At 45.6% G+C, this 27124-nt stretch overlaps 1 protein-coding gene across 3 annotated transcripts in view; it reads right to left on the reverse strand.

Moving 5' to 3' along the window:
* Positions 1-27124, reverse strand: part of myo1b (myosin IB) — a 52206-nt gene that overhangs the window by 3754 nt on the left and 21328 nt on the right. For 2 of the 3 annotated variants that reach the window (XM_084908833.1, XM_084908832.1), the window contains exons 4-26: positions 24274-24368; positions 22023-22127; positions 20521-20567; positions 18966-19029; positions 17329-17427; positions 16465-16568; positions 14168-14315; positions 13459-13577; positions 12839-12925; positions 12674-12739; positions 10030-10134; positions 8259-8321; positions 7710-7910; positions 7274-7500; positions 6841-7041; positions 5035-5128; positions 3458-3607; positions 3305-3373; positions 3124-3210; positions 2710-2796; positions 1716-1802; positions 835-921; positions 18-92 (exon numbers count right to left, since the gene is read on the reverse strand). In XM_084908833.1, the coding sequence (XP_084764959.1) occupies positions 18-92; positions 835-921; positions 1716-1802; positions 2710-2796; positions 3124-3210; positions 3305-3373; positions 3458-3607; positions 5035-5128; positions 6841-7041; positions 7274-7500; positions 7710-7910; positions 8259-8321; positions 10030-10134; positions 12674-12739; positions 12839-12925; positions 13459-13577; positions 14168-14315; positions 16465-16568; positions 17329-17427; positions 18966-19029; positions 20521-20567; positions 22023-22127; positions 24274-24368 (2467 nt within the window). The remainder of the gene's footprint in view (positions 1-17; positions 93-834; positions 922-1715; positions 1803-2709; positions 2797-3123; positions 3211-3304; positions 3374-3457; positions 3608-5034; positions 5129-6840; positions 7042-7273; positions 7501-7709; positions 7911-8258; positions 8322-10029; positions 10135-12673; positions 12740-12838; positions 12926-13458; positions 13578-14167; positions 14316-16464; positions 16569-17328; positions 17428-18965; positions 19030-20520; positions 20568-22022; positions 22128-24273; positions 24369-27124) is intronic. The other variant, XM_084908834.1, reaches the window with a different exon arrangement.

The raw sequence follows: 27124 nt of genomic DNA on the forward strand, positions 1-27124 counted from the left end.
CGAAAAGTCCAACTTACAATTCGCTGGATGGTAAAGTCGTAGATCTTTTTACCGGCATTTGCCCTGAAGAACTTCCTGTACTCTCTGCGGACCTATAACGGCACCAAAAGATCAGATGAAATCAATGAACTCAGTCGGTTCTTAATTCTTATCTGTGTATTTGGAAAGAGAAGGAGGCACACCGACAGGAGGATGACAACACAAACAGCACACTGAAAAAAACATCTGACGTTTGGTTAGTGACAAACAACGACGCGAAAACTGCAACTGCAGTCTGCTGGACGTTGACATTTACTTTACTTGAAAGGATGTGATGGTTACAACAAGCAGTCTGACCACAAGTCTACAAACTGAGGTGGAAAATGGGTGCACTGTGATGCACGAGGTGATGAAAAAAAAAAAAAACAATATTAGGACGGCAATAAATGGTGTATGGACAGGTTTACTTCAACAACCAGCAACAGGGACAAGGACACACACCTAGAGAGAAAGAGAGAAACTCTGCTGGATAGAAGAAAGTGCTCGTTTATGGGTTAGTGTGACAGATGCAGAGAAAAGAAGATGCGAGTCAGACGCCGCTGTGTGACATCTGCAACATTAAAAGCCTCAAAGGAGGAAAGAAAGGTCCAATCCTCAATCATCCATTTAAACTGGATTTTTCTTAACTACTTGTCTTATATACATTGCATTAAAAAAAATTACAAAATGCAAGAAGTGTCACGAGGACAGCGCCTGGATAATGACAGAGAAGATCCCTGAGGAGGATGAGGAAAGTCAGGGGTGTCGAGTAGGTGGCAGACTTGTTGATGGCTGCGCCGTGGGGCTGGGAGGTACCTTGAGTCCCTGCCAGTAGGCCCAAATCAAAGCGACAGCGTGCTTACGCCTGGCCTCTTCCTTCAGTCTCCTGAGCTCCCTGCGAGCCTGTTCGGGGGTGGGAGGGAAGAGACAGAGAGTAGGAACAAATGAAGCAGGAGAAGATGAGAGGGAGAGGAGGTAGACACCATTTTGCCTGAGGTCAGCAACATCAAATGCGCACACACACTGCACACAAGCACAGTGTGATCACTGAGAGACTGTAAAATTACAGCTCTGCTTCTCCAGCCTCCAGAAACCAATATGGAAGTGTGGGTCATGGGAGCATTTATCTGGGGAACTTCTGGAAGGCGAACAGAGCTGGTGCTTTGACAACTTTGAGTGCAAAAGGAGAAAAGAAAAAGTCACATCTCAGGCGGTCAGAGGATCCAAACTCATCCTTCTAAAAAACAGCACAGCAATGCAAAAACTACACATGCACTAGCTACACAGGAAGTCATGCAGAGGCAGCAGGCAGCAGGCAGCATGCGGTGTGAAGCATGGACCTCGGAGGAAGAAGCTGAAAACAATGCCAGGATAAGACACATCAGTCCCTGATGTGAGGTATGGAGACTGGACGCCTACGTTTCACTGACTAGTACTCACAGTGGAAAAATGACAGCAGTGCAAAGGCAGGTTCAGATGAAAATAACCATTCTGGTCACATGGGTGAGACTGCTGTGCTTTAGCAGCCAGCAGTCTGCCTCTGAGAGACTCCATAATAAGATGTCTTACATACAACTTAAGTGTTTGGAAAGAGTCGAGCAGACTGATGGACACGTTATGGACGAGGTGGGAGTGGGATTGATGGAGGGCGGCAAGTCAGAGTCACGGCAAATCAAGTCAACAGGCTTCCCAAATACCTTGGTGCCCTGCCAGCCGGCCCAAATGACCGATACGGCATGTTTATTCCTCGCCTCCTCCTTCAGCTGACGCAGCTCTCTCCGGGCCTAATGAGAAGCGGTGGCAGTTGTGGGTGAAGTTAATTTCAGTGGCAATCAAAACACAATTGTCCGAAAACAGGGGACAGCAGAGGCGACACAGCAGGGGCAAAAAGGCAGAAAAACAAAGACGAACAACAAGAAAACGTGCGAACGAGGAGACTCTCCCCACAGTGAGGCTGTGTGTGGTCAGCTTTAAAAGAATATTGTATGAAATGATGCAAAATAAAGTCCAGCAAGAAAGTTCAATTATCTTCAGCGTCAAAGGTGCAAACTAACAAAGAGCCAGAACCACAGTTTAGATCTAAGACACTCAAGTCTTAATGCTTTGAGCCTGGCTGTAATTTAGTCTAATAACAACCTCCAAGAATATTCGATATTACAGAGATTGTTACATTCTGACAGGATAATGGTTTCCTGCACGCCAGCAGAATCAGGCTGAGCTTTAAGAGCTTCCTGCTGCACATCATCACATCGATTAATAAGAAGCTTCTTGACTTTAACCAGAGTAAAAACCACAATCATAATCAGATGTGTGGCAACATGTACATGTCTTACTTCCAGCATATGTTTGCAGCATATGCTGGAAGTAATTTTAGATCGCAGCAGAGGTGTGACACACTGGACAGAAAGTGTAAAACACCTGAGCCGCACGTCGCAGCCACGATCGGCACCGTTTACGACGCCGGATTAAGCGTGTTAGTTGGGGAAGTCGAGATAATCCCACATTTAAGAGCCACACAGCAGAAAACGGGAAAAAATGAACAGTCGGGCTCGTTAATCTGGCCGAGGTTCATTCAGCAGGGCTGCTACTCTATCAGGCAGTTTCGTGGTGAGAATAGCATAGGATGGGACAAGACGTGATGAACAGGGATGGCAGCTGGGACAGCAACACACTATCGCTGGGTGGAAATACCTTGGTTCCCTGCCAGTAAGCCCATATTACTGTCACAGCGTGTTTATTCCGCGCTTCTTGTTTCAGACGTCTCAGCTCCAGCCGTGCCTGGTGGATGTGGTGGGCGTTCGGTAAGACAAGTTAAAGATGTGAAGAGGAGAAAAAATCGAGACAGGAAAGTTGAAAAAGGAGCAGGGGAGAAAAGATAAGTGGGAGCTGTGTGATCAGCACAAGAAGCAGGATTAAAGGAAAACATTAAAGGACAGGTTTGTTAAAGAACAGCCGTCTTGCAATACTGTGGAGCCTTTAGGCAAGAACACAGCGAACAATAAAAAACCAAAGAGTTTGAAGCGATACCGACAAGTGTTCAGGAGCAGGCTTCTCCTGCAGAAGCCATCAAGGTACAGCAAACACCTCGCTCTTTGATATCCGTACCTGGGTGCCGTGCCAGAACGCTGCGATGGTGGTCACTGCCTCCTCGCATCTCTTCTGATATTTCAGCTCTCGCAGAAGTTTGCGGGCCTGGTGGAAACAGGCAGACACTTTCATTTTCTTCCACACGACAGCTGCTACACTTTTTTCAATGAACAGAGTGAATTCAAAGACAGATGCACACCTGCCAGCCTCTGGTGTACGACTGAACCACGGTGGTAGCGCTCTTGATGTTCCGGTACGTCTTTTGTTGCTGTGAGATGGAAAAGTGTCATTATGCATCGGTGAGTACGGTTTTTAATCCGCTTTGTATTTTGGTGTAATTAAAGGGTCTCACAGCGTAGCGGCGGTACCAAGCTGCCACCACTATCTGGCTCTTCTTCATCAACAGGAAGTGCGTGCGGCACTTCCAGCCTCTGTAGATCTTCTGAATGAGTGTAGCAAGGTCTTGGAGACACTGCTTTCTCTTCTCCTCCAAGAAAAAGAGCTGCAGGAAGAGGAGAAAATTAAGAGCTCCAGACAAGAAGCTGGGAACTGTGTGAACGCTGGATGTTATCAAATTATCTGCAGGAAGGTAAAATGTCAGGGAAGTCAGTTTACCCTGAGGGGAAAAGGTGACGAGTTGGATTTTTTAGGGGGGGGGGGGGGTCTAAACTGAGGAAGCACCAGTTTCTCAATGACAAGAACAAAGTGCAGGTGGGAAAAAAAGTTTACTGCTACAGGAAGACAATAAAAATGACCTTTTGATAATCGACTTATTCTCAAGGATGAGACTGCATCATTTATTGCACTGGTGGGAGGAAGTCACTGCTTTACCTTCAGGAACACTGGGCCTGTCGACATAACGCCACATATGGAAGTTTCTGGGTTTGTTCATATATCCACAGAGCTCGACTGATACCTACGTCGCGACTTGTATTCTATTTTCTGTATAGATAAAAAATGGTGCCAGTTAAGCTAAAGGTGTGACTACAGTGATTAAGGAGCAGAATAAATATGCTCGAACTGTGTTTCAGTGATTTTGAAGCTGTAGATATGTAAAGCAGATAAGCTGATCAGATAGAAAAAGCAATTACGGAAAAATTCTCCCAGCGTGAGATCATGTTATTCCAGGCTCTGTTTGGCCTTTTGCTGGTGGGGGAGAAAGTCCATCCAAACGCTGCGGGCCCGAGCAGCTGAAGAGTCTGCAAGCGCAGAGGAAAGAAGCCTGTTTCCCATGTTATATGGGGCAGCTAAGTGAAACCATGTGTTCTCAGAGTGGTGGTTACAAGCTAATTGTTGAAGTGGGGGCTCCAAGCAAAGCCCACCCTGCTTTACAAACATCTAACTGTGAGAAAGCAAGGCAGCTGAGCACACCGGCTTCAACCATTCGACTCTAAAACAGCCCAATCTGCAGGAATACCGAGCAGCTGGTCATCAGGTCAATTACTCCTGGCCCAACCTAAGTTTAGACTGAAGACCAGAGGCGATCGTGCCTTTGCTTCAGCTGCACCCAGCCTTTGGAACAGCCTCCCTGCTTCTATTCGAGCCTTGGACTCTATCCAGTCCTTTAAATCAAGATTAAAAGCATATCTATTTGACTTGGCTTTCCCGACCAGTTAATACCCTTTTAAATCTTTTAATTTTTAAACTTTTAAATCTTTTATTAAATGTATTATTTTTATTAATTTTACTGCTGTTTTTGTCTTCGTAGCATATTTTGTATTTATCTAACTCTCCTGGTCTGTTAGTGCCTCTATCCTGTCTGTGCTTGTGCCCGATTTGTACCCTGTTTTTGACTTATGTTGACTCTCCATATTACTGTGAAGCACTTTGGTGCGCCTTCGGGTTTTTAAATGTGCTATATAAATAAAATTGTATTGTATTGTACTGTCAAAAAATAAATGCTTCGCCAGGTTAGAGAGCGGATTTTACCGTTCTTGGGTTTCTGATGAAGATCTTGGAGCGGCCATAAGAGATCTCTTCTGCTGGAATCTGGAGGTCGGCCATCAGCACCTCCACTCCTTCCCTGTGGGAAGTCAGAAAAGTCAAGAGGGTCCTACACTACACGAGCGCAGATATATACAGTTTTCACAGGATTGCAGTGCAGTCCCACCCTTACTGCTTCCATAGGAATTAAGAGGGTAAGTCGCAGGCGTGCGCTGCTAATCAAACGCACTTGATTAAAATAACAACTCTTTAAAATCAGGTTGTGTCAGTTCGAGCTTTCAGGTGTGTGTCAACAAAATCTTCCTAGGAGTGGACGTTCCAGCAAGTTCACCCCGGGGTCAGGTTGTGCAATGCTCAGAGAAAAGGCTTTGCAGGCCTCAGCATGCTAATCTGGGAAGTTCATCACAGTACAATTAGAAAGAGACTGAACAAGTATGGCTTGTTTGGAACGACTGCCTCTTCTTTTTTAAAAAAAAAAAAAAAAAAAACAGGGCAGCACAGCTCATGTTTGCAAAGGTTCAACCTGTGACGTCTGAACAGGAGCCGTTTAAAGTCCAGACGTCAACGTGATGGGAGCTGCGCGTGAACAAACAGCTGCAAACATCTGTTCCTAAACGTTTTCATTCAGAAGTAAACACGCTTCTTAAAAAGTTAAGGTGTAGTCGTCTCGTTTTTAGGATCTTAAGACTACCGTGACCTGCACAGACAAAGGTGAGTGGGCCAAAATTACACCACAACAATGTGAGACTGATTAAAACCACACAGAAAACAATTGCACATGATGCTGAATCATGGGGTGTACTTAGCTTTTCACAGGAAGAAACAGCAGAAGGATTCGGATTCATGGAATAACAGAAGAGAGCGCCGAGGATGGAGTTTGAGAAACGATGGAAACCACGATGAAAGCAACAGCCAGAGAAATATGTCAGGACACTGAGAAGAAAACTAAAACCACACAAAGCTGATACAAAGATGCTGAAACATCAGGAGCCAGATGTGTGAGACGGCAGATAGAAATCAGTGACTTCACCAGCAGAGAGGACGAAACCTGCAAGTCTGGCCGAGTCGCGGAGACAGATAAGGAGGGAACGTCTGGGCATGTTGTGGTTCCGAAACATAAGGTTTCATTTCCTTCAAACAAAGCTCGCTGTGATGACACGCACCTAAAACATCTCTGCTAACACACTGGTTTTATATAACATGACCGAACCAGCCAAACCTTTTTACCCTGGAATCACTCTCACGGCTTTAGTTAACTTGCATGTGAATCCATGCATATGCACGCAGTGGGGACAGGAATGCATGAAAACAGCTGGGAAAAAAGGAGGGAACCAGTTTCCTTATCCTTAGATCTACACATACAAACTCAGTCAAAAGTGTTGCTTTACAGCTCAGAGTTTTAGACCACTTTCTCTATTTAAATATACAGATCATATGGTCTGCTGGGTAAACTGCTGTCAAGCTCCCCTAATTATTTTCCCTTTTGCCTCTTTCTGTGTCATCCGAGTACTTTCTAGCAACGGCTGCTTCGCATTCACACAGCCACACCTGGGAGTGGACCGCTCGAGCCACAGTCTATTAGTGCTGGTCACACACTCTCCACTGGGAGCAGAGTCAAGTTTAGTGCCTTGTCTAAAGACACCTGGGAGCATTTCTCATTTTCCACACTCACATTTTCACACTGAAAACTTGAAGGGATTTGCTCTGGCAAGCTTCCAGGGCCAAGACCTCTTTTCCCCCCTAATCAACTATTCCCTAATGTCACCGCTTCAGGGTATAAACAACAATTACCTTGCAGGCCCCTTCCAATGCGGCCAGGTCCTTTTGCAGAGCATTTTGTAGCGCTCCAAGCAGGGCTCGTAGGGCTGGCGGAAGGCATAGCCTGCTCGTCGCACACGGACGTTCTCCATCAGGCCCAGGTAGCGCACCTGATGGCGGACCAGAGAGTCGGTGAAGATGTGGGATGCCTTCTTATCATTGGGCTTGATGCAGCTGGAAAGCAAAAATTAAGTTGCAGATATTAGGCTGGTGCGTAGAGCCGGCTGCAGTAACAGCAGCAGCTCTTAAGTGTGCTTTTTATAGATTAATAGACCGTGCTAGACGGTGAGAGAAACAGCAGGCCGGCTGAATCTGGACTGTTTGAAAATGATTTCAAAGCAAACTTTGAGAGAATCACAAACAGCACAAACTGCTCTTTCTGTGTAATCGATATGATCAGATTTACCGGATGTAGTTTGGGTTCTTGGTCTGCAGGTTCCTCATCAGCGTGCCCACTGAAGCTCTGAACTGGAATCCAGCAGTTGGGGGTCTCTTCAGGTTGACTTTGGCTGGGTTGCCTTCAGGAAACAGCTGTTTGATGAGGCTGTGGTTGGCTTTGTACATGGCCTGTGACAGGTCCCGGTACAGAAGGTCATTGTTCTTATCCACAAAGCCCTCGACACGATACAGCACCTGGATACACAGAGGGCAGAGAGCCATTCACAAAAAGGTATTTTCATACACAAGTTGAACAAAGTGGTTACTTCTTTTTACACTTTGATTTTATCCTGTGGCAGAATTTCACTCTGTCCCATGCAAAAATTCATAATATTATATTATTAATTTGTTAACGTGTCTTCTTTAACATATCCGTCAGCTGTTATTGTTGCTGCCTCGGGTACCTTGCCGGCGTAGTGCTGGATGCGGAAGCAGTTGTGCGGCAGGCTGTGGTCGTTGAGGAACTTTGAGTTCTTGTTCAGCCGACTCTCAAAGTGCTGGTGGTCCGCACAGATGGTGTTCAGTTTGTCCAGGAAGGTCTCATCAGTGACCGTCCCCGGCCTCAGACACTCCTCGTCCAGCATGGCCAAGATGCCGTTTTGATTCTGGCACAAACAAAAGGAGGTTTAGGGTCAAACTTCTGAAGGGTTCAATGTAGAAACGTATTATTCTGTCATGACTCATGTGTTTCACAGCTGAACAATCTGTTCACAACAGCTCGGATAATCATCTCATTTTGCTAAGACAACGTCAGACTTAAAATCAGCTTTAATGATGAACTGCTTTTCAATAACAACACCGATCATGAGGTTACACAGGAGGTTTACGCCACCTCTGGAGTCACAGAGTGGGAGAAATCACCCCAGATTTAACCAAAATTAGCGTTTCTCAGTTATTCCAGAGAAACATAAGTGCGGAGAACATGAAAAGCCAAGAACAGACACAGGACTTACGTTCTCAATCAGGTCACAGATGATGGCATTGTTGAAATATTCAATGTTGGTCCACTCGATGCCCTGTAACAAATGCATAAGCAGAGGTACACAGACATTTGTGTACATTTTAGAGACTGATGTGGGATGTGGGAGAGCTCAGCACAGCACGTGCATTTTCAGCGTGCACCTCACTCTCATCTATCGCCTTTACCAAGTATTCATGTGCTGCAGTTACAGACACACATGTTGCAGCACTTAATATTTACATGGGCGTAATGAGAACAAATGCTCCGGGAAGGAAAAAACAAAGAGACTTAGGTTGGTCACAGATCTTGTTTCTTTCATCTTGAGCTCGAGTGCGTTTATTGAAAATGATTTAATCAGGATAAACCGATGCGTTTCCATCAGTTCTGAAGCCATAACTGTCCTCGGTGCTTTGATGTTATGTCCTACAGGCTCCGTCTGCCTCACGTCGAGGCCAGAGTCCCTTTGGAGACTCAAAGGAGGAACACTTTCAATCTTGCCCTCTCAGAAAGGTTCACTGGGCCTTGAAAAAAATGATTTAGCAGCCATCGACTTCATAGCTACTAACGGCTTGGTACCATAGGTCGGGCTAAGCAATTGGACAGATATTTTGGAGGGGGGAGGGGCGGATGCACAGGAGGCATAGCTTAAACTGACGGGTGGCCGGCCACATTCCTGATTGGTATTCCTCCCTTCTTGCTCCAGCACTGCGGTATTTTCCCATGCAGTATACTGGAGAGAGGCCAGGAGTGGAATATCATTGGTGGTGGTGTTAGTAGGGAAGTGGCGTGGGGGTCACTACCGCTGCACTCATACACAGAGCTCGGAAAACAAACAGAGCCTAAAGGCCCGCAGCGGGGAGTGTTTACTCTCGCCGGAGCGGAAGACCATTTCCGTCCCCAAGAATCCACAGAGGGAAGACGTGAAGGGAATAAATGAAGAAGGTTTTCGTGACAGAGACACGCGTGAAGTAATAATGCGTCTGGTCAAAGGGCGAGGCTTGTAGCACTTAAACAGATGAGCGCCAACTCAAGTTGAGCTCATGCTGCGATAATAAGCCGTCAGCGCAACAAAGGTGTGCAGAGCGCCGACACGTAGAGTGATGCAGATGCAGATTCTGCACAGCTGTAGGCCTGCACAGCACAGCTCGCTCTCGCTCTGCAGGCCTACTTGTTGTTCCTAGAGTATTTAAAAGTAGAATGGGAGGCAGAGCCTTCAGTTTTCAGGCCCCTCTTCTGTGGAACCAGCTTCCAGTTTGGATTCAGGAGACAGACACTATCTCTACTTTAAGATTAGGCTTCAAACTTTCCTTTTTGCTAAAGCATATAGTTAGGGCTGGACCAGGTGACCCTGAATCCTCCCTTAGTTATGCTGCAATAGACGTAGGCTGCCGGGGATTCCCATGATGCACTGGGTGTTTCTGCTTCAGTCACTGTGTGTTAACAGACCTCTCTGCATCGAATCATATCTGTTATTAATCTGTCTCTCTTCCACAGCATGTCTTTATCCTGTCTTCCTTCTCTCACCCCAACCAATCACAGCAGATGGCCCCGCCCCTCCCTGAGCCTGGTTCTGCTGGAGGTTTCTTCCTGTTAAAAGGGAGTTTTTCCTTCCCACTGTCGCCAAAGTGCTGCTCATAGGGGGTCATATGATTGTGGGGTTTTTCTCTGTATGTATGAAGCGCCTTGAGGCGACTTTTGTTGTGATTTGGCGCTATATAAATAAAATTGAATTGAATCCCAGAGTTCACCATTCACACACTCACCTCTCTGACATACTCTTCCTGCTCCTCGCGCAGGGTCAGCTCGATGAAGATCTGCTGCAGTTTCTCGTTGCAGTAGTTGATGATGAACTGCTCAAAGCTGTTGTCCTGTGGGTGTAGCACCAGGAGGATAAAAACAGTCAGACCCTGCTTCTGTTAATGTGTTGGTTCATCTGCATTTCAGAGAATTCCTGCCACTAACGGTCTGTGCAGTCTGCTGAGTGGCTTAATAATAGCTTAGAAGAAGGTAGGACAGGTGGAACATCTACATATCCGGATATCCAACATCCAGCTGTTTGTAAGTACCACACTTCAGGAATCTATGTCTGAAGGATCATCTTATCTTTCATTGTATTAAAAGCTTATCTGTCAAATCTGCTTCAGCTTCTTCTTCTCTTGGCTAACTGAGACTCATCCTTCATATCCATTTCCACTGGATTTGTCTGTTCAATTCACTTTTCCAAGCTAATTTCCTGTTGCGTTTTATTAAAAAGTACGGTTGCACCTGCGCATCCTGGAAGTGAATTCATATCCTCAACAGCTGCACAGCTGCTTTTAGAAAACACTCTCAGAAAACGAAGAGTAAAGCACGACTGTAACCCAGCATCACTTGATGTCTGCACGCACTGACACTTACCGTACCTCTGAAATGACACCAGTGATAATAAGTTTGAACAGCAGCTCGTTCCTTCTGTCTGAGGATTTGCTAACTCATTCTCCGACTGAGCACACACCTAATCAATCTGGACGTTGAACAATGGATACCAGGAAGGTTGTAATAATACCAGATAATGACAAATTCTTATCAGAACACGTTCCTGTGAACTGTCTTGGATTAGATTTCATTAAACATTGATGAGCGCTGACTGTAACAGCCTCGACCACTTTTAATCCCCACTGCATTCACTTATTATTGTCGTCAATCATGACGGTGTTTAGTGGTGAGTCATGCTTCTTGGCACACTGGGTTAGGTTAACATTTACTGCTACGGTTAGAGGTTCAAAGACAGTTTAGTCCAACAGCTCGGAGTAGAGGACAAACCGAGGTTCTCAGTGACCAGGAAACAGGATCCACACGTACAAGTGGATCCGTTTTTAAAACAATTTCCTTTTACTGAGAAACTAAAAGGTTGTCTTCTCACACACACACACACACACACACACACACACACACACACACACACACACACACACACACACACACACACACACACACACACACACACACACGTCGGCTCCAAAGTGGCAGCAGATGTGTGGCTGAAACATGTAAAAGAAACTAAAACTATTTTATCTACAGTTAATGTTTTTATGACAAGTGGTTAATATTCATTCAAGGAAATAATAAAAATGCCTTCACGTACACTGACTTTCATCAATGGTTCCACGTTTGAATAGTAAACATTTAGCCAAAATGAACAATGTTGCCAGTCTTCCTCTGAAGCTCAGTAACTGATATGTTAACCATGTTATTTTGTTTAAACTAAAATTTAACACATGATTGTTGGTACGGTCTGTGTCAAATATCAGCATGATATAAATAACTTGGAGTAAATACATTTTCATCTCTCCAAAATAACGATCCATTTTTAAACTAATAACTTTCTGTTATCCTGTTTAAAAACTGGAGCCAAATAAAGACTCAGTAACAGCTTTCAGTCTTATTGAAACACCTGATCGTTCTAAGAAAGCATTTAATTCTACACTCATTAATATTAATAATAGAAACACCTGTTAGTGCAACAAGCAATAAGGCTGAGAGCTTCACATAACTGTTATACATGTAGGCTTCACTGCAGGCCTGTTGCATTAGAGTGCATTGCTGTTAAGTGTACTGACTGAACTGACTTAAGCAGACTGTGACTTTGGCTTGTCCAGCCTCCTTTCAGCCGTGTGGCTCTGCTGCACACGAGGAGCCCTGAATCGTCTTTAACGGGGAGGTGAATTAAGGAGTTTAGATCACAGCATGCTCGCGGCCACAGCAAACAGGTGCAGGTGTTACTTACTCCATTCTGGTGACCCAGACACAACAACAACGAGAGGAGAGGAAGGACTCGAGAGTGAGTGGGGTGAACGGGCAGGGATAGGAGCAAGACATAAACGGGGGGGGGGCATCGTGCATCACAACAAAGAAACTTTTAAAGCCGTCATTCTGTTCAAACTGTCACATGTTTACATGCATTGCTGTCTATGTGGCCTTTGGTGCATTACTTTGTATACAGTTAGCATAAATGGAGCCGTCTGTTCTACGTCTCGCTGTAATATGTGATGCTAATGCTGAGAATCAGAGTCACCTTTGATTGTGTAACAACAGCATGAATACGACGTGCAGAGTGTGGTGAGCAGTGCGCTGATGCAAAGGCTATTTTCCTGCTGTGAAATGCAGATTTTGAGAATTGAAACCACTTTTCCACAAAAATAATTTCAACCCCAGGAGCAACAACAAAAACTGAACTAATCTGATCTCAGTGTGGTTTTATCAGCTCTACGTTTCTGCCGACAGCCTCCACACAGGTACCAAAACATGCACGCAAACAGCCGAGGGCGAAATTCTTTTCCTTGTAATAAAAATGTTTGGATGGTCCGACTGTGTCCTTGTGGTCTGTCAGGATAAAAAAAGGCTGGTCTGAGCTGCTATTTGTCTCACCTCAAATATCTCAAAGCCATAGATGTCCAGGACGCCCATCACCTTGTGCCGAGCTTTAGTTTGTGCCTGCAGGGACACAATATTGGTACCATTAGGAATAAAGTACAGCAGTGGAGTTTTGTCAGTCTAAATAAATAAATTAAAAAGATGTCTGACATCGCTTACTTGTATGCTTTCATTGATTCTGGTAACCAGCCAGCTAAACAAGCGACTGTAGAGATTTTTGGCAAGGGCATCTCGGGCATAGTAGGCCTGTGAATGAAGACGCTGTTAATGATGAAGCGACAATAAAGCGAACCAGCAGAAACGGCAATGATTCATTTTATTACATATCTGCAGACTTTAACTAACCTTGTTCCTTAAAAAAAAGCTATCGTGGCTACACTGATTCAAAGGAAACAGAGCAGAGGCCATACATGAACAGAAATATGAGCATTATAAAGTCAGGTTAATAAACCCTTTCCTCGTCTGTTCTGGGCACACAGGACCCATGTTTGCAGCATCAATGTTATATGAAGAGTCTGAATGAACCCACTAACCTCGAAAATATGACCTACATTTGAATTTCCAGGAGGAATACTGCACATGTATAATGCAGACGCTGTCATGTAGAAGTGGCACAGAGTCGGCAGCCAGTAAAGCAAGTCAACGGGAAGAAATGGCCCTTTGGTGTGTGTGTGTGTGTGTGTGTGTGTGTGTGTGTGTGTGTGTGTGTGTGTGTGTGTGTGTGTGTGTGTGTAATAAGCAGGTGAAAGTGGTGAAAGAGATGCAAGTCTGTCTCTGACCTGGGCCACATTCAGCGTCGTGGAGACTTTCTCCATTTTGGCCTCCACTGTGCGGTAGCTGAACGCCCTCTCCAGCACCGACTGCTCGATCCCCAGCAGCTCACACATCTCCTTCAAATCTGCAAAGTAGCCACAGAAAACGGATTAAGACACAAAGAAAATGCTTCTGCAGACATCAGGTCTCACCTTGTGATGGTTCTTATTCTACATTTGATTCGAATCAGAGGGTAACGTTGTAAGGAAGCTGTAAGGAGGAAGAATCAACCCTCGTAACCTCCTCAGCGTTTGTGTTTTATTCCCGACAATGAGGTGTTCCCACCGGCAGAGTCGAGGGAAAAGCAAAAACAGAGGACTCATCTGAATAACACGTTGCAGCTGATTATTAACAATGCAGTCTTTGATTCAAATGTGGGGAAAAAAGAGGAGAGCATGGTTGTCCAAGACTCACTGAGGGAAAAATGCAAATGAATGATTTCCCTAAAAAGAGCAGCTGTGAGAGTGAAACTCTTGTCACGCAAATCATAACACAAATATTGTTTGAGGACAACAAGCTGCCAACGGGGGACGGTGACTCTGGACCAGGCCCAGTGAGCAGTGGGTCAAAAGGGTTAAATGAAAGGAAAAAATATTCACAATAACTCCTCTGAATAAAAAAACAAAACAACAGTGTAAAATATGTCAGATGAAGGCGCAGCAGCACCAAGCCCACCATTTTTGTCTTTGACGCGGCTCTCGTCGGTGCCGTTGCAGCGCGACTCTGGCTTGAACTCTATGTTGCCAAGCTTCAGCACAGCTGCCACCAGCTCCAGCACCGACTGCACCTCGTCCTCCATGAAGCCCACGATCTGCATGGCGTTCTGGAAGAGGGCGAGAAGAGGGAAAAGACAGAAACAACGTCACTAAGGCACCGATGTTCCTGCAACTTGGTGCAGAGGGGAACACCTACAAACATCACACATAACATCCTGACAGCTGACAGGTAAAGTGAATCGCACTGATTATATCTTCATCATGGCCTCTGTTAGTGGGCGGGAGGTGTCAGAGAGAGGGGGAACATTTTGTCCTTAAAGTTGATGTTAGAAGCAGGAATCGTTTTCAAGCGTAAGGATTTGAGAGCGTTTGATAGAACTGGGTCAGCTCCTGTGGGGTGTTCCTGATCTGCAGGGGTCAGTGATCCAAGGTAGGTGAACCAGTGATAGGGTCACGGGTGGCCAAGACTCCCTTATGGTCAGCCTTTACTCCCGCAGCAGCTCAGTCCAACAGATGAGCTCAAATTGCAGAAAACGTTCATGCTGGTTCTGATAGAAAGGTGAGAAAACACAGAGCATGACAGGTTGCTGTGTCTGGAGCTGCAGACCTGACAGGGTCTCCATGCTGACCACTGTCTGCTGCTGAAAGCACCAACACTGGACATGTGGCCATCAGATCTGGACCACAGAGCGATGGAAGAAGGTGGGCTGCTCTGATGAAGCACGTGGATGGCTGGGTGATTGTTCATCACTTACCTGGGGAACATCTGGTACATCAGGATGCATTATGGGAAGAAGGCCAGCCAGCAGGGGCAGTGTAACGCTTTGAGCAATGTTCTGCTGGGAACCCGTGTGTCCTGCATCCATGTGGATGTTACTTTGACACGTACCATCTACCTAAGCATTGTTGCACATCATCTACACCCTTTCGTGGAAACAGTGCTCCCTGATGGCTGTGGCCTCTTCAGCAGGATAATGTGCCACAAGTCAGAAATGGTTCAGCAATGGTTTGAGCACAACAACCAGTTTGAGGAGTTGACTTGACCTCCAAATTCCCCAGATCTCAATCCAGTCGAGCCATGTGCCGGACCGACACGTGGAGGCCCCACCTCACAGCATACAGGACTTACAGGACATCTGGGTCCAGATACAACACACCTTCAGGGGCGGAGTCCATACCTCGATGAGTCAGGAGGACCAACACAATACTAGGCAGGTGCTGATAATGTTGTGCCTGGTTGGTGTATATCGCTGCTCTGTGATCAGTGCTCTCACAATGAGTTTATTAAAACGATCTCACTGGTTTGTGGAATCCACTCAAACTTGTACACGCTGTATATATACAAAAGCAAAACCCTATCAAACATATCAGCACAAGCTATCATAACACCTGAAATCATGTATTTGAATATTTAAATCTCTTTAACGGAATCCTGGTCCATCATGTTACAGTCAAACTTCCTCTTCCTGGATCACAAACACAGAGCGGAGAACGGTGACGAACGGCGATGGAGAATCTATGAATCGCAAACATTTAATCAAACATCAACAAATAAACATTTAAGAAAAGAAAGCTCCGTGTGGTCATTGTGTGGAGGGAATGTCGTCTTGTGCTTCCTGTGGTGAAACGCAGCTGCAGCAGGAACAGCGTTAAAAACTCTGTGGGAGTCGATGAGAAGCAGGATGTGAGGAGGGGAAGCGAGTACAGTAGAGTGTGACAGAGCAGACTGTAGGGGCTTATACAGTAGCTGAGCAAAGCATGCTGAAACAGGCCTAATGACACAGCACAGGAGATAGCAGAGCGCTTCTCCCAGACACAACATCCTCTGTGTTACCATCAATAAGGCTGAGAAGACGCGCAAAGACAAAATAGCACATATTTGTGCAGAGCTTCAACAAGAGGAGACTCTCTTTTCTCCCGTGGCTTTCTCTGTTTTTGGAGTTTTTCCTGTGTTTAATCAATACAAACCAGTCTTTAATCCACCGTCAAGATCAAAGTTCACCTGGTTTTGCAACAGGTGGGAGGGCCGCTGGCGTGAAGTGTTTACACAGCCAGCAATACTGACGCTAAAGCACGTTTGTTCGTTTGTTCTGCCGTGGAGATAACAGGACAATCAGACCGCCTCCTCGCTCTGCCGCGCCTCACCGAGTTAACAGAAATCCCGCAGAGAGGAAAGTCTGTGCCAAACGTCATGAGGGGGAGGCGCAGCGTCGGGGCTCCACCAGTCATACGGACACATGTATGCGCTCTACTCACTCTGACTGTCCTGAAGTTAGCCGCATCATCCAGTCCGCTGACCACAGCAGAGTCCAGGCTCAGGTAGTTGTACTTGCTGAAGTCGCGGTCCAGCTTTAGCTTCCCTGTGACACACAAACCATGTGGTTGTCATTTAAACTCATGCAGCGCACCTACACTCCTGCCAGCTGCCCCATAAAATCCAGCACAGCTCTGTGAGCCGATAGAAGATGCTGAATTCAATTCCCGTTTAAAGAAACACAACTGATGGTGTTGCCTTAGAAATTTTAGAAAAATGTGTCTAAGCCCTGGGGTATTGCCCTCCTTCGGTTCTGACACGGTGTATTCAAACACTGAGCTGCTGCTGTGAACATCATGCTGGCAGATCAGATTGCCCTCTTTAAAGGCCTCCCTGTCATTTAGTAGAGAAGTCTATTCCTCTTCTGGGTGCATGTGTCAGATTTCATTCATAGCAGTATTAACAACAGCTAGAGCCTCAGTGATGTGTGCGCTCTGGGGTCAATGACCATTATATTGTTCTCCTTTGTGAAGAACATTAAACAATGGCCCCGCGCAGCAGAAACGCAAACAGAGCGAGTGGGTTTCACTCTCAGTCTTTGTTCTCGTGGTGTTTATTAGGCAGGAAGGGTGACTTATTAATGCGTTAGCCATGTGTTCATGCAGCTGCATGAAGGGGGATTGGCACATTTAGTATACACATGGTAAACTTAACAGTAAGCAGAACACCCGTCGATGGGCAGGCCTATTTTTTTAATTCATACTGCGAGCATCCAGAGACGTGCACATTCTGAGGTCTTTCTCCCGACAGCTCTACGTTCCTGTCCAGGCCACCATTCGACCAGCTTTTCCAGCAGTTTTACTCACTGAGCGTGTCGTCTGAGGCTCCAGACAGAAGCTGATAAAAGACGTGGAAGTTCCTCTCTCCTCTCGGCTGCTTCACCACACGTGACTTCTCTAGCAGATCTAAAAAAAGAAAGAAAGAAAAAACAAAAGGAAACAATGACACACAAAGACGAACCAGAAGCCTGCACAGGAAATCCTTCTGCTGCCACTCTCAGGTGCCCCCCAGCAGTAAATATCGAGCCGAGCCTCAGGAATTAAAGCTGCCCGGTCTGTATTTATAGAGCTCGACTGGGATCCTCGTCCAGCGATGGTTTTTTCAGTCTCCAAGGTGACCAAACCAATATTGGTAATTATCTCTGTGTGCAAACACCACAGGAAGAAACCCCACGAACGATATCAGACGTCAGCCCTTTCTCCTGGGCTGGAACCGAGTGCACCTGATTAAAGAGGGACCATCATCCTCTCACCACATCAGGAGGAGTACGATTTAATTAAAGCCCGACTGTGCTGCTCAGCAACATCACCGGCTGAATAAGCATTCAATTTGTCTATTTTTAAAAAACAGCTTATTTTAGGAAACTTGAAGAGTTGATGTTGTACTCAAGTGAACAGTCCGGGGAAACAAACTGACCAAAAATCAGAAGGAAATAAAAATGGCTTTTGGCAATTTTCAGCACTTAAGGCTGTTTAAACACTGACTCACAGATCTGTGGTCGTGGCTCCACTGCAAGCACCAAACTAGAGGTCGCTGCAGCCCCGGGGCTGTCGGGGTTACAGCGGATTGTGACACCCACCGGCCACGAGGCACGTAAGTGGCTCCGTGAGAGCTTGCGCATCAATAATACAACACCCACACCTGAGTGGCTGTCAGCAGCAATACAGAGCTGTGATTAAAGATACAGAGAGGACAAGACAAGCCACTGAAAACCAGTTCCTCCATCACAGACAGACACAGGGGCAGGGCAGCGAACCCTACGTGACCCGAGCACAGCCATGTCCAGCCACACTCAGTACTCAGCTTTACTTTGAAGAGAAGGAAGGATTCCACTTTCTGCTGCAAAGCCTCCTGAACAGCGTTTATTTAATGTTCCCTCAGCCTCAGATAAGCAAACACACATTCAAGCATCCGTGCGGGAACAGTATTGTGTTATGTTGTGACTAAAGGCATGCCAAAAATGTCTCCCCACTATCATTACCAACGCTACTGAGAACTTCTCATAAATTATAACCAGCTATTCTCGGCCGTAGGAAGCAGCGAAGGCTCCGAGGATGTTCGTCTAAAACATAATGAGCAGAGAGGAACCCATCCAGGCCTGGAAGAGCAGCCGTGTAGCTAGCCAGCTCGGTCTGACAAGTCACATGTCAGCAGCTGCTTCTCACAGACCATCTTTGTGTCTGACTGACTCAGGCGAGCAGACAGAGGTTCATTTGTGCCTCGGCTGTCAGCTTCCGTCTTTGTTTCTGTGACCTCTGCCGGGGAAACCAGCACAGACAAAACAATGTGAACAGAGGCGAGATCAAACCAAAACACTGCCAAGGAGCCGAGGGGGGAAAGACGAGGCTGGAATGACGGCGTTTTCGGAGGAATGTGATTTACAAATATTTAAAATATCAACCAGGGAAAAAAAAAAAAGCTTTCTTTCCATTTTATTACTCACAGTTACTGATGACTCCGCCCAGGGGATCTCCTTTGAAGTCAAACTCAATGTCCATGTACTTTCCCTGAGGGTCAAAGAGCAGCAGTTAGATTTTATTGCCATCGTCTATTTTTAAAAACGTCATATAGATTCAGTCGGTCGGAGAAGTGTAAGGACTCCGAGCACCTAAAGATAACAGGGAGGCATGACCTCTTTTTAAAAAATGACATTCAGGCCTTTTTCCTGACTCTCTCTGAAACCTGGAAGTTGAGACAGAGAGTCCTGTGTTTGGGCTTTTTCCCCTGCTCTGATGTATTAATAGCAGACAGCTCCTCTGAACAGGCCGAGCTCTGCTGGTAAATGGGTTTTAGCCAAACTCAATAAGCCTGCTGCACTCAGCAAAATGAAGAGCCAGCTTGACTTATAGTTTTCTGATCAACCGATGGCGCTCTGATGAGCTGATATCTGGTGAGCGGGCCTGATGTTGCTGCAAAGGTTAGCTAAATATAAACAGATCAGGGTCATAATCCGTTATAACGCTCACCGCTACAACTGCATGTCCGTGCACCGGCATGCGCTGCCATCTCAAAGTAGGCGGATGATTAAAAACCGTGTGCATTGACACAAAAACTGGGACACGACAGGTACGTTGGCAGTTCACCTGCGAGCTGGCACACGCTGGGAGAATCGTTTTCTTTTACAATAATCGAGCGTCAGGCACAAGAAGGAAAACAAAGTTCGGTCCTGGGGGGCTGGGGTGTTACTGAAATAGACTTTTTTGGGATGGACTGCCAGCTGCTAAGATGAAGTGACTTTTCTCTTTGAAGAAACTGCAGCTAACTAAACATTCATGTTAGAAACATTTAGAAATGAACAGCGATGGAAATCCCAGGAGATCAGACGTCCCCAAAATACTGAACCGGGCAGTTTGAGGAAAACAAAGGCAATAAAAAGTAAAAACCATCTCTTTTTACACCGTCTGGATAAAACCAGATTCTGGATATGTGTGTGTGTGTGTGTGTGTGTGTGTGTGTGTGTCCAAGGACCAAAGCAGCTACTTAATCACCCTTATGACGCCAGACCTATGTTAGAGATAGGCATTAAATTTCTCCTGCTTTTCCAACAATCAGATTCAAAGAGATACGAGACGCAGAGGAACGGGCGGCGCAGTGTAGGTGAAAGGCCTCGTCCTGCTCGCTTTATGTAAAGAGCATTTCCTGAGGCATGTGCACATGTACTATATCAAATGTGCAAAGCCTGCTCAGACTGAGGGGGCGTGTGGACCCGTCTACTGGGAAGATCCAGGGTCTCAGATTACATGGGAACACAGTGAGGACACCAAGAAATATCACCTGTATTTGAAAAAACATATTCACATGCATGATAGTCAAACTAACTCACATGCATGAAAACACGTTTTGGAGCAATGTTGCCATATAAAACACAAACAGTATAAGCACACAGGACATGCACACGAAGTATTCAAGAAACAAAAGCTTTCTGAAAAAGAATGTGTGTCACTCATTAGTAACGAGATCATCTTTCCAAACCACAGAAGCTCGTCCTGCATACTTACAAATCTGGAAGAGTTGTCATTTCTTACAGTTTTGGCATTTCCAAAAGCTGAAGAGAGGAAAAAAAAGAAAAATCAGACACAAATAATTAAACGAATGGATTCAGAAAGCATTACAAATAATGCAAAGCTTGTGCAAATAACCTCAGAGTAAAGTTACCGCCGATGCATTGCAGAGAGGCCATTAAGAATATTCAAAACCTTCATAATGATCCCTAACCTCGTGCCGAGTCCAGCTAGCTGTCAATCATACATGGCCTGGATGTCAAAGCCATTTGTACTGATGAAGCCCCATAATTCTGGGTGGATTAAGCAAAGCACCAGGGCTTTCCAGGCTTAGGGCGGGCTGAACCTTGATGTCACGCCACGTTCAAAAAGTGCTTCAATACGGGCTCCTGCTTGTAAATAAACGTAACTAAAGGGTTCATTAAATATTCATTTTTGACAAAAACAACTTTGTGTTTCGTGCACAATCAGGCCTTTCAGAACATCTCCCTGCTACGACCTTTCCATTGGCTTCACATCACATTTCTACATAAAGATGCCATTAACGTGTCACGCATCACAGCGCTATTAGCATAACTGCTTAATTGCTGATAACAGCTGATTAATGTGCGTTTAAGTCGGCGGTTGCTGTGAATGTGTGGGCTGCTAGTCTGGCACAATGGCAGCCAGAGGGAGAGGAGGACGGGGACGGAGAGGGCTGGAGGAAGATAAAGAGACGTAAATGAAAAGAAACCGAGGGCGACAAAGAATGAAACCAACACGTATCGTGTCGCAGAGGGGGAGCGTGACAGATCCGTCGTGTTAAGCATGACTCTGTTCCCTTTCCCCCTTCTCAGCGTTAGGGCAATTAGATTGACGTGAGCTAAACTCTTGCAGATGTGCGGGGTTTTCTGCAGCAACCCGGGCACACAGCTTCATCATTCATGGGCATTTCCTGTCCACTGCCCCCAATTAAAATACAGCTGTTTGTGTGCCAGAACTGAGCTGTGGGAATGAGTGTGTGTGTGTAGCGTCCCGTTTAGCTAAGAAAATAAAAGAGTGTATTATACAGTATTTATAAGATCCCTAAAGTTATTTTGCGGATGAGTTAACTTGTCTGTGATTACATTTCCATGGTTATATAATCATCTGTGTTTACGGATTAGCTAAGCTAGCTAAAAGAAATGTTTTGTCGGTTGTGTGACTAACTGCCAGGAGCTTTGCATTTGCATTTTTGTTTTGGTGTATTCTGCATTTGGAAATCAAGCCAAAATATCAAAGACCATCATTAAACGCTCTCATGCAGCAGTTTGCAGTGTATTTACAGTCGGGCTGCAAATATCCTGCACCGTCTTCTCGTTTCCTAAACGCTGAGTGAAGAAAGCTGCTTTTCTCAGCTGCACTTTGAAGATCTCTTGAATTAGAGCAGCTCTGGCAGCCCCTCAACATCCATCCTCCAAACGTGAACTTCAGACAACCCAGCTCCTGAATTGGGACGCAGCTTGGGCATCTTCACTCACCCTCCAGCACGGGATTGGACTGCAGCAGCTGTTCCTTGACCTTATTCACCTCGTGGCCCTTCCCACACACCGCTGCCACATACGACATTACCAGCTTACTGGCCTCTGAAACACACACACACAGATAAATATAATGTGATTCACATGACTGAGGGACAAGTGCAGAGATGTCGACCCGTTTCACCATCCCCTATAAAAATCCCCCTTACATCATCTCCCCCGACAGCCATCAGAGCAGGGTGTGGATCGTTCGTTAGGGTGCAGAGCAGAGGAGGAGGTCCCATTATAAAGACTTGCTTTGTTAAATTACATGGTGACCAGAATTGCATCACATTATCATCATTCATACTATGATTACACTGAAAGCCAGGGGAAAGCACGGGAATAAAACTTTCTGTGGAGCTGAAAGTGATTTAAAAATGCTCCAGCACAGCGTGCTGCAACTAAGACGCGTTTCCCCGAAAATAATTCTCTGCTTGGCTCAAAAAGCTACATGTCCTGTCTGAACAAGCGACAAGCCTCGTTGGACGACGGCTGGCATCAGGATCGTCTCTCCTGACCAGAGAGAGGACGGTGACCCAGAACCGGCGATGCGTGCGGCGTGCCAGGCAAGGACAGGAAAGACCTTCAGAGCAGTCGTCGGTACAGATTCCTGATTAGTCTGGCAAACAGCTCGGGACACGTACTTTTATCTAAACGTAGGCAAAAACTTTTCTGAGTTACAAGCTGAGGACTTTAATCCTCACGTTGTTATCTCTCAGGTTAGGAAAGTAAACTTACTCCGTCTGCAGACAATAAAAACTGTTATGTCTCCTGCACACTGAGATGGCATCTGATAATAACTTTGGTCACATCCCCTTTATAGAAGCCACAGTCAGAGAGAGCCTGAAAAAAGAAACCCCTATCACACTTTAATGTCAATGACCCATATCGATAGGGTTGGTTTTGATGGCCTCATTTCACTGCAGAGCTTCGGGGCTGATGAGATTACCGAAATCCAAATTTATCTCCGACTTGGCTGCAGAAACAGCTTCGCGGAGTAGTTTTTTCTTTTCCCTCCAACAACCAGGAGAGGTTTGGAGTTGGAATAAAGCCTGGTGCATCCTACAGAACAGAACACGGTCGGTCTGACTGCACTGTGCCCCCCGTGCTGGACGCCACTGATGCATCACCGAGAAATAATCCTGGTTATGGATAACATGTATTCCTACACAGTGCTGACAAAGGCTGCAGGGAAAGTTATGCTGGGAAATCAGAGCTCCTGTCAGAGATCAGCATAGCAAGAGTTTGAAAGCAGGTTACACAAAGGAAATGTATTGATATGCTGGAACTTCTTAGCTTTATTAATAATGCCATTTGTTGCTTAAACATGTGGTGTTCAGTTTATTCAGGTTTTTAGGGGGTGATGTAGGATGATGGAGAGGTCTGAAAAGCCCTCAAAAATATGACAAATAAAGTACAGCTTTAGAAAAATGAAAACATAACAGTCTGAGGTCATTAAGGTTGTTTTGCACAGCCTTATAAATGCATGTAGGAATTTTGTACAGCTTGCTCGGGCTGCTGCTACGTCTCACCGAGCCAGAACGTTCATCGGGACAACGTTGGCCGTGTGAACAGGTCAGAGTTTGAACTCAAAGTATGAATGAATGTCTGCAGCTGCACTGAGCTGCAGCAGACTGCAGCAGCACTCCCAGAGCCAACACACAGTCAGATGCATACTGCTGTTACCTGTGACACAGCACAGGAAATACCATCCTCTTGTGTTTCTGTACAGTATGTGAAACTGCTCCAGAACATGGATACACCATCATAAAAACCACACAATATGGAAAAAGGCTTCAGTCTGATGGAAAGTCCAGCCTTTAAGTATTCATAACAGTGTGAATGTGACTGACTGGCTCTGAATATGCATAATTTCACAAATATGAGGAAACCACAGCCGTGTGTTTGCTGTAATATGTCTACCGCCATGACTTTATGTGAACAGAGTCATTATCTAGTTTCATGTCCCAACACGATGTTCTCAAAACAAAACTGACATCAGCTCCCTTTTATGGAGGCATTACATCCCACAGCCTTTATCGGCTTCTTTACAAGTTATGACTACATTTAAAACAAAGAACCGCTGAAGTGTTAGACACTCTGTTAAAGCCTGATTAAAGGTGTTGGTTCAGTGTGGTGGGGTGGGGTGATCCTGAATGTGTACCTGCTCTGATGTTATGACACAACAAAAGAAAAACTGAGCATTTACCAGTTTTCCCAGCTCCGCTCTCCCCTGTGATGAGAATGCACTGGTCCTTGTCCTGGTCCCTCAGCGAGCGGTAGGCCTCGTCTGCCAAAGCGTAGCTGGAAAAGCACAAACCCAAAAGCCTCCACGTTACATTTGCACACAGCTAAGTGGCGTTCACGTATATTCTCTGACATTTTGTGGGTGAGGGCAGTTAGAGGTCGTCCACACACGCTGCACGCTTATGTGCCAGGCTGCATGGCGTCTACACTAATCAACAGCACGTGGGATCACTGGCTTGGATCGGGACATCTTGGACATGCACAGACGTGCAGTGAGCTGCAGCTTTATTTGGCTGGTCTGTCCTCGGGATTTGGCTCTGACAAAACTTAATTACTAAAATGATGTCACAGCGACTCTGATTTGTTGTATATTTATACACATATTGAAACCTTTACATATAAAATGCATTTTTAGGAATCTGCCTGCTTTAAAAAAAATCTCGAGAGGTCCCCGAAGAATGAAAGCAGTCTACGTGAAACCGGCCTGGGTGGATAATTAATGATACAAAGGTTAAATAAAACCTACGTCTTACATTCTGGGACAACGACACAAAGGAAAAGTGAAACTACAGTTTCGCCCCCACTCAGTTCCACAACAATATATTATTTGTTCTCTTAATGCAGGAAATCCCTTGTGATGGTCTGAGATTCGGGTGTGGATGTACGAGGGCCATATCGCAGTGACAGCTTTTTATCTCTTGTGGCAAAATGGTCTATAATTCTGACACGATATGCCCACAAAGACCGAGCGCTACGGAGACGCCTGCAACAATAACTTTTTACAGCTTCCATTTGGCAAACAGTCGTTCACAGCGCGGCAAGAGCTGCGTTCCAACTTTCTCCTCCAACAGGACACGAGACGGCAAATCAGCTGTTCCGGCCCGTACTTTGGCTTTTGTCATTCAGGAATTTGGTCCAAAGCAGTGTGTGCGTGTGTGTGTGCGTGCGTGCGCGCGCGCGTGCGGGAAAAGATAGAGTGGATTTTCAATATCGGATCATCTAAGACCGCCATTATGAGCTCCGGCAGGATTAAGTAAAGGCTGATGTATTGGGGGGGTGTCACTGGAAAGAAACTGGGATAACACATCTGGTCAAATTTTGTCTTAAGCTCATTTCAAACAGACGACCTCGCTGCTCACGTGCCCCCGAGCAAGACAAGAGTCCCTAAGATCTCTACAGATACAACAAGACTCTCTTAGTTCTGATAACATTGAAAGCATCAAGGTCTTAATCTCCCAGCTTTTTGAGTATCAAGAAAAGATCAACATCTTTAAGTCTTACATTTCACATTGAGTAAAGGGTAAACATAGCTCTAGGTAATTTTGGAGGAATGCTTCAGAAACAGCCTCTCCCCAGCATCTAATTTGCTCTTATTCCTGCCTGGAGGGTGGGAACACTCGAAAAGTCCCAGGTCTCGGTAATATCCCAAATCAAGAATTTATATGCACAAAGCGCACCCGACGTGAACGCAGGGAGGAATGTGACATTCACAGATGCTGACACGCAGCACTACCATTGGGCACTGGGTCTGAACTCTGAACGCTTGCTGAGGTTACATTTATTTGTAGAGGCAATGCTGTTGTCAGATTCAAGTACTCTGCACATCAAAATGAGCTCCAAGCATCTGGCTTTAAAACCGGTTAAATGAGGTTCAAAGCGATTTCTAAAGGAAGTGTCATCATTCGAGTTTGTGCAAAGGCTGTCCGGCATCATTCTGTAATTCCTGCTCCAGCTTTCAGAAATCCACCAAGACGTGGAAAATGAAACTCCTGCCTAAATCTAATTTTGGGTGAAGCAGCGAATGCATTAGTGAGGCCGGGGCTGCACGGAGCCGAACTTTAAAGCGTGCAATCACACACTGAACTAACACTGACCCTTGATTTGTAAAGAAGTTGATTGCTAGTAGGAAGCCATGACAGAGAGAGTGCCAGAGATAGACAGCCTAGTGAATGTATTCCAGACCATAATATGAAGTTAGAGCTCAGGCGGGCTAACGGAGCTCAAGGTTCTGCACCACCACACGTTGATTTGGATCAGACCTCATTCGGCCCTGCCAGGCCTCTCCTTTAACAGCCCCCAGTGCAGACCCGCAAACAATCCATAAGGTAATGGGCTATACTAGGGCAGCATTTCTCCTACTGACAGGCTGGTGTGAGTAGTAAATAAAATTGTGAACTAATATGAAGGAACCCAGAGAAACCATACCACACCAAAGAACAGGATTCCAGTTAAACTCCCATTCAGTCCATTTATTTACCCTGGATTCCTGTAAATATGGCTAATAAATAATAACCCAGATCTGCTGTAGGCACCCAGGACAACAGTTTGCCAATTCAATTCAATTTCATTTATACAGCGTAAAATCACAACAACAGTCGCCTCACGGTGCTTTACTGTAGACCCTACAATAACACATACAGAGAAAAACCCAACACTTTGGTGACAGTGGGAAGGAAAAACTTCCTTTTAACAGGAAGAAACCTCCAGCAGAACCAGGCTCAGGGAGGGGCGGGGCCATCTGCTACGATTGGTTGGGGAGAGAGAAGGAAGACAGGATAAAGACATGCTGTGGAAGAGAGACAGAGGTTAATAACAAAAACACCCAGTGCATCATGGGAATCCCCCGGCAGCCTACGTCTATTGCAGCATAACTAAGGGAGGATTCAGGGTCACCTGGTCCAGCCCTAACTATATGCTTTAGCAAAAAGGAAAGTTTTAAGCCTAATCTTAAAAGTAGAGATAGTTTCTGTCTCCTGAATCCAAACTGGAAGCTGGTTCCACAGAAGAGGGGCCTGAAAACTGAAGGCTCTGCC

The sequence above is a fragment of the Perissodus microlepis genome, chromosome 16 (assembly GCF_051167445.1).
Source record: "Perissodus microlepis isolate ML-2025 ecotype Zambia chromosome 16, ASM5116744v1, whole genome shotgun sequence".
Classification (NCBI taxonomy): Eukaryota; Metazoa; Chordata; class Actinopteri; order Cichliformes; family Cichlidae; genus Perissodus; species Perissodus microlepis.